General features: G+C 42.2%; 2 protein-coding genes across 2 annotated transcripts in view; one reads left to right on the top strand and one right to left on the bottom strand.

The window, feature by feature from the left end:
* Positions 1 to 3,942, top strand: part of cse1l (CSE1 chromosome segregation 1-like (yeast)) — a 12,311-nt gene extending 8,369 nt beyond the window's left edge. Inside the window, exons 23-25 of the mRNA XM_010742354.3 lie at positions 2,121 to 2,267; positions 2,844 to 3,075; positions 3,265 to 3,942. Coding sequence (XP_010740656.1) covers positions 2,121 to 2,267; positions 2,844 to 3,075; positions 3,265 to 3,354 — 469 coding nt within the window. The 3' untranslated portion in view covers positions 3,355 to 3,942. The remainder of the gene's footprint in view (positions 1 to 2,120; positions 2,268 to 2,843; positions 3,076 to 3,264) is intronic.
* On the bottom strand, positions 3,565 to 6,751 carry LOC104928137 (retinol dehydrogenase 10). Its single transcript, XM_010742363.3, has 5 exons — positions 6,245 to 6,751; positions 4,937 to 5,035; positions 4,677 to 4,822; positions 4,451 to 4,582; positions 3,565 to 4,350 (listed from the first exon to the last, which is right to left on the bottom strand). Exons 1-5 carry the CDS (start codon positions 6,692 to 6,694, stop codon positions 4,230 to 4,232), a joined length of 948 nt encoding a protein of 315 aa, XP_010740665.3. The 5' UTR covers positions 6,695 to 6,751; the 3' UTR covers positions 3,565 to 4,229.
* Between the last annotated feature and the right edge of the window lie 200 nt (positions 6,752 to 6,951).

Below are 6,951 nucleotides of genomic sequence, written 5' to 3'. Positions count from 1 at the left end.
AAGATCTGCGCTGTCGCATTACAAAAGTCCTCTGAAATGTCCAGCGATGATGGACACAGAGTACACTAAACTCTCTGGTAAGAAATCAGTCTAAAGGCAATTCTTACATTTATTCACAACACATTAAATATGTGGAAAATAGATGCTGAAAACATAGTGAAGGTTAAAACAGTGTTTCGCCAGTTTTCAGTCCAGCAACCTCCACGTCTAGCAGAGAGACAGTTTGATTCATCTCGCTCAGAGTGTTGCAAAGTTAGTCACGTCATTTTCTGAACTCACGTTTCAGTGGCTTCAAAATTGCTGCTTAATGCTCCTGTGAGTGGGCGTGTTCAGCACATTCAGAGGACACGCCCCCACATTTGACACTAATGTCATAAACTTGTCAATATTTTTAATCATTCAAATAACACTTTCTTCTTTGGTCTAACAAACACAGAACACATTTATTCTTAGTTACACAGACTTTAAATTTTTACATTTTTACATTGCAGGGTGACTTAATTTAAACTAATGCTGTTCAAAACATTTTGCATATCCTCTCCTGATGGGTACAAAGTAACAAGTCCTTAGTTAAGTTGTCGAGTTGCACTAAATCTGATTATTTTGGGTTGTGTGTTTGTTCAGGACCCCTCTGCTCCAGGCGCTCATTGGTCTATTTGAGTTGCCAGAAGATGACAGCATCCCAGACGACGAGCACTTCATCGACATTGAAGACACACCAGGCTATCAGACAGCATTTCACAGCTGGCCTTTGCTGGCAAGAAGGAGCACGACCCGATTGGAGACGCTGTCGGGAATCCAAAGATCTGCTGGCTCAGTCACTCCACAAGCTTTCTACTGCCTGTCCGGGAAGGGTATGTTGACACAGGAAGGAAATATTTAGCAACTCGTGCCAAAACTAATGTTTTAAAGATAGTCATTGGAGTTTTGTTTGGACTAAAAGATATGTTAAGATTATTGCCTGTTTGAATAGAACGGCGCTCTGCTGCAGATATTGCGACACTGCAGAAAACAGTGATCTTCTCTCTCTTGCGGTGCAGGTTCCATCGATGCTGAGCACAGTCTGAATGCAGAAGCCTCCCAGTTCCTGCAGGGCTACTTACAAGCAGCCACCGTGCAGTTGGTTGGAAACTGATGTGATGCTGTCACTTAATACGGAAACCACAATACACTGCAGGAGTAGCCACAGTGACCTCAGGTCACACGACGCACCTGCTCAGCTGAACTTTAGTCTTTACAGATTTGGTTTTGGACTTGACGGTTTCTGATGGATTTACCAGAGAAAAAGAGTTTTGCCTGAACTTGGAGTGTGTTCCTGATGGGACTTTTTTTTTTAAGGGTTTTTAAAAGACAGACCAAAAGTTAACTTAACTGATACACCAGTTAGTGTTTGGGCCCTGTTTGCTGTGTGGCAAAGCTACAAGGAGTTGGATATCAAGGTCTGATAACAATATTTCAGTTTATTTCAGTAACAGCAGCATCAGCAGAGGTATATTTCAACAGTATTGTGGAACTGAACACTCAATCATATGGGAGGGATTTCTTAGCGCTCTTTTGTATGTTTGAATTCCTTTTTACGGTTAGGGAGACTGTAGTCGTGGCTCAAACATAACGCTTAATATTTTTCTGTTGCATGTTTCCCGAGATTTGTCGTCTAGTCTTCGTTTCTGCACTGTTTGTTAAGTGAATAAAAAGAGGCACTTGTATAGATCTGTCTCATTAGTCTCTTTACGTACACTATTTGGTGATTTTTATAACTGCTCTTTGGCCTCCAGTGTAGAGGTTATAATCAATAACTTTTCATAAAGCAGTCCCTGGCTGTGCTTCAGTTGCATAGCAAGTATTTACACTTCAGCCTGGTGTAAAAATAAACAAGTGCAGACATTGGGCTCTCACTTCAGATTTGAGGCCATGGTAGTCAAATACGTTTTATTTTTTCACTGATTTTTTTCTCTCTGCTCCTCACTCTAGCTGATGATGTCATCCTCATTTTTTAGGCTTTTCTATTAATTCCCACGACACGAGGTACCTACTCCCATAGCTTGCTAGCTATGGGAGTAGGTGTCGTGGGCGCTCTGCACTTATTAACATAATGTTGTTATTTGCTTTTTGTGTTGCAGAATGTTCGGTATGGTGTTGGAGAAAATAATTATTCCAGAGGTTCAGAAAGTGTCTGGAGCAGTTGAAAAGAAGATCTGCGCTGTCGGCATTACAAAAGTCCTCACTGAATGTCCAGCGATGATGGACACAGAGTACACTAAACTCTGGTAAGAAATCAGTCTAAAGGCAATTCTTACATTTATTTCACACATTAAATATGTTGGAAAATAGATGCTGAAAACATAGTTAGAGGTTAAAACAGTGTTTCGCCAGTTTTCAGTCCAGCAATCCCTCCACGTCTAGCAGAGAGACAGTTTGATTCATCTCGCTCAGAGTGTTGCAAAGTTAGTCACGTCATTTTCTGAACTCACGTTTCAGTGGCTTCAAAATTGCTGCTTAATTGCTCCTGTGAGTGGGCGTGGCTTCAGCACATTCAGAGGACACGCCCCCACATTTTGACACCTAATGTCATAAACTTGTCAATATTTTTAATCATTCAAATAACACTTTCTTCTTTGGTCTAACAAACACAGAACACATTTATTCTTACGTTACACAGACTTTATATATTTACTTTTTTACATTGCAGGGTGACTTAAGTTTTATAACTAATGTTGTTCAAAACATTTTGCATGTAGCTGCATGGCAGATCCTCTCCTGATGGGTACAAAGTAACAAGTCCTTAGTTAAGTTGTCGAGTTGCACTAAATCTGATTATTTCGGGTTTTAATGTGTTTGTTCAGGACCCCTCTGCTCCAGGCGCTCATTGGTCTATTTGAGTTGCCAGAAGATGACAGCATCCCAGACGACGAGCACTTCATCGACATTGAAGACACACCAGGCTATCAGACAGCATTTTCACAGCTGGCCTTTGCTGGCAAGAAGGAGCACGACCCGATTGGAGACGCTGTCGGGAATCCAAAGATCCTGCTGGCTCAGTCACTCCACAAGCTTTCTACTGCCTGTCCGGGAAGGGTATGTTGACACAGGAAGGAAATATTTAGCAACTCGTGCCAAAACTAATGTTTTAAAGATAGTCATTGGAGTTTTGTTTGGACTAAAAGATATGTTAAGATTATTGCCTGTTTGAATAGCACGGCGCTCTGCTGCAGATATTGCGACACTGCAGAAAACGAGTGATTCTTCTCTCTCTTGCTGGTGCAGGTTCCATCGATGCTGAGCACCAGTCTGAATGCAGAAGCCCTCCAGTTCCTGCAGGGCTACTTACAAGCAGCCACCGTGCAGTTGGTTTGAAACTGATGTGATGCTGTTCACTTAATACGGAAACCACAATACACTGCAGGAGTAGCCACAGTGACCTCAGGTCACACGACGCACCTGCTTCAGCTGAACTTTAGTCTTTACAGATTTGGTTTTGACTTGACGGTTCTTGATGGATTTACCAGAGAAAGAGTTTTGCCTGAACTTGGAGTGTGTTCCTGATGGGACTTTTTTTTTTAAGGGTTTTTAAAAGACATGACCAAAAGTTAACTTAACTGATACACCAGTTAGTGTTTGGGCCCTGTTTGCTGTGTGGCAAAGCTAACAAGGAGTTGGATATCAAAGTCTGATAACAATATTTCAGTTTATTTCAGTAACAGCAGCATCAGCAGAGGTATATTTCAACAGTATTGTGGAACGCTGAACATCTAAATCATATGGGAGGGGATTTCTTTAGCGCTTCTTTTGTATGTTTGAATTCCTTTTTACGGTTATGGAGACTGTAGTCTGTGGCTCAAACATAACGCTTAATATTTTTCTGTTGCATGTTTCCCGTAGATTTGTCTGTCTAGTCTTCGTTTCTGCACTGTTTGTTAATGTGAATAAAAAGAGGCACTTGTATAGATCTGTTCTCATTAGTCTCTTTACGTACACTATTTGGTGATTTTTTATAACTGCTCCTTGGCCTCCAGTGTAGAGGTTATAATCAATAACTTTTCATAAAGCAATCACTGGCTGTGATTCAGTCATTTTTTACACTTCAGCCCAGTGTAAAAATAAACAAGTGCAGACATTGGGCTCTCACTTCAGATTTTAAACTCATATATTAAGTATATACACTATGACCCTTTGGTGTCTGCATTGGTCCATAATTTAACATGATCTTAAGACAGGCTGGCAGAGAGGTGTTAGGAAGATTTGATGTGGCCGTTGCAGCTCTTCAGTTCTGCGTTCTTGATGAAAGGTAGCATGCATTTGTCGCCTCCCATGAAGCGATACGTTGCCACGTTTGCATCCCAAGGTAGCAATCTAGAGAAAGAAAAACATTTATCATCTCGGCCACAGTTCACCTTTTAATGATCTTAGGAACAGCTTTGCTCCACGTGTTTGATAAATATGTTATACGCACGCTCGTGCAATGTAGGGGATGTACATCAGGCGCGGGATGCAAATCATTTGCTGTTCGGCTAAAATGGCTTTCATGGACTGCTGAACAGTGTAGAGCGGATCCAGAGGTGGAATAAGACTCCGAAGCTCCCTCCTGGTAGATGTCAAACAGAAATTGGAGAATATAGCATGTTTGTCTATGTTAATGACCACAAAAAGTTACAAAATCACAAATAGTGGCAGCTCACCTGATTTCACAGCCTGCAAACATTCCTGTGTCTACAATATAAGGGCAGACTAAAGTGGTTTTGATGTCGACATGGCCCTCTGCAACCAGCTCGTGTGTCAATGACTCGTGGAAACCAACAGCTCCAAATTTACTGGCACAGTAATCCTGAAAGAGCAAAGTAAATATGGCAAAGTCATTTCAAGCATTTAAAAGTCTTCTACGTTGGAGGATTTGTCTGTTCGGTTTGTGGTTTAGGAAGTCATTAATCATGTGTCTTACCTCTACACATGCAGTGCTGAACAGCCCAAGAGCGCTGGCAACGGTTACAATGTGACCGTGGTTCTTTACTTTCATCTGAGGCAGGAAGGCCTTCGTCATCTGTTTGGATGGTTTTAAAAAGGGTTTCCAATTGATTACTTGCGTTAAAACAATCTTTCTTTTTTTTGAGCCAGGATAAAACCAGGTATTTGATTTTGTTGATATATTAATCAAAGATTATCACTGAGCGAGTGTTAATATCCGTTTATCACTCTGTCAGAACATGAATTAATTCTGAAAAAACTACTTTTAAAATCCTGGCATTTTTTTTAAGACATTACAGATGAATGAATAGAGTAAAAAAATGTAACTAATAGCTATCAGCGTGATCCTCCTCAGTTGATCACTTACATTAGGACAATTATTTGTGTATTACAGTTTCTTCTTTCCTTTTTTGTTTTTGCTTGAATAAGCAAATGGTGCATTATCTAATATTAACCTTTGGTGAATTTAGAGAAATCTACAGACTCAAACAGACTACGTGTAATAAAAATAAACACCTAAATGTTTATTTCGTATGTATAAAAAGACATGGAAACAAAATAACCTAAAATAGTGAAATGGATTCGGACTCTAGAAACCAAAAGTGTTGAAATACTTCAGCACAGTGTCAACTAAACTGGCAGTGACTTTTGTACATACACTGTTTTTGAGGTGTCCAAATCTTGTTTTAAGATTTCTATTATTTAAGCTGCTACTCCTTATATTCCTACATTTTCCAGAGACTGGGAGCTGCTAGAGTTTAGTAAGAGCCCATCAGCCCATATTTGCCCATGTGCTGGTCTGGGGCATCTGCCAACTATACCCAACAGAGAGACGCTCTTCTCTGCCAGATCAGGGGTATTAGAGTATTGGAAAGTACTTACTCACCACCCGCCCACTGTATGTCTGTTGCTGGTATATTTGATATTTGGTACTAATGAGCGTATTGTATTGTATTGCATAGCTGAGGCTTTCAGAGGATCAAGCGCATAATCACATGCAGCTTTGACTGGTGCACTCCCTTTATTCTGGGTGGGGGGATGAGCCCACTTCTAACCTCATGTTCACTTGGACACATGTACCAGTCACGGGGGCATGACTGTAGTGTGATGGTGTGGCACAGGCTGCTCTGATGCCTTCACACATGAGTGCACAAACACTAACCCGAGGAGGACCATACTGAATAGATGTTATGTAACTCATGGCAGCTCTGTGTCTAGTAAAGGTGGAGTTTTAATGCTTGTTTTAATTGTGCGTAAAAGGTGCGTGCGTCAAACAGAGCCTCACCCAAAATAACGCGTGGCAGTTCACCAGCAGCGTCCTCTCCAAAAGCTCATCGGGACATTCCAGCAGCCTCCGCCCGGCCACCACACCCGCGTTGTTGACCAGTATGGAGATTTCCCCGACCTCCTCTCTCACCCTGCCAGCCGTCTCATAGATGCTCTGGCGCTTGGACAGGTCCACTGTGAAAGTGTGCACCTGAGCTCCCAGCTCCCGGGCCAGCTTGGCAGTCTGCTCATTGGCAGCCGTGTTGCAGTCCCACAGCACCAGGCGCGCTCCCTCTTTGGCAAACTCCAGGGCGAACAGACGACCCAGCGCGCCCCCGGCACCTGTTATCAAACAGAGCTCCCCATCAATGCACTTCAGCCTCGGCTGGAGGAAAGTCTGGATGATGGCATTTAGGATGGAGTAGGTGAGGTCGATGAGCATCAGCAACAGGTCCACTATAAAAATCATGATGCTGCAGTCTGGAGAAGTTAGTGAGGAACACAAGCAGACCACCAAGCCTCAGAGTGTTAGGTGTGTTTTGTCTGTCTTTGTATTTACTATAAGAAGAGGAGGCTTGAAGCTGGTCTCATTTGGACGTTTATTCACTACTAGTGCATCAGCCATCAAATCCGCATGCCGTACCTGTTAGCATGTCCTACAACTACCTGTGGTGTCTACTGAGCATGCTCAATACTCCCTAGGCATGCTGGGTAATGGAGTCCTGT

Source organism: Larimichthys crocea, chromosome VI, assembly GCF_000972845.2.
Source record: "Larimichthys crocea isolate SSNF chromosome VI, L_crocea_2.0, whole genome shotgun sequence".
NCBI lineage: Eukaryota > Metazoa > Chordata > Actinopteri > Sciaenidae > Larimichthys > Larimichthys crocea.
The sequence above is the reverse complement of the archived record's forward strand: the minus strand, read 5'-3'. Positions and strand labels throughout refer to the sequence as shown.

Bases quoted from the DNA above. Each gene is read 5' to 3' on its own strand.
- LOC104928137 (XM_010742363.3), bottom strand. From the start codon at position 6,694: ATGATTTTTATAGTGGACCTGTTGCTGATGCTCATCGACCTCACCTAC. The intron at 4,823-4,936 runs GTAAGACACATG...TTGCTCTTTCAG, and splicing joins TCAGCACTGCATGTGTAGAG to GATTACTGTGCCAGTAAATT. The intron at 4,583-4,676 runs GTGAGCTGCCAC...GACATCTACCAG, and splicing joins TTTGCAGGCTGTGAAATCAG to GAGGGAGCTTCGGAGTCTTA.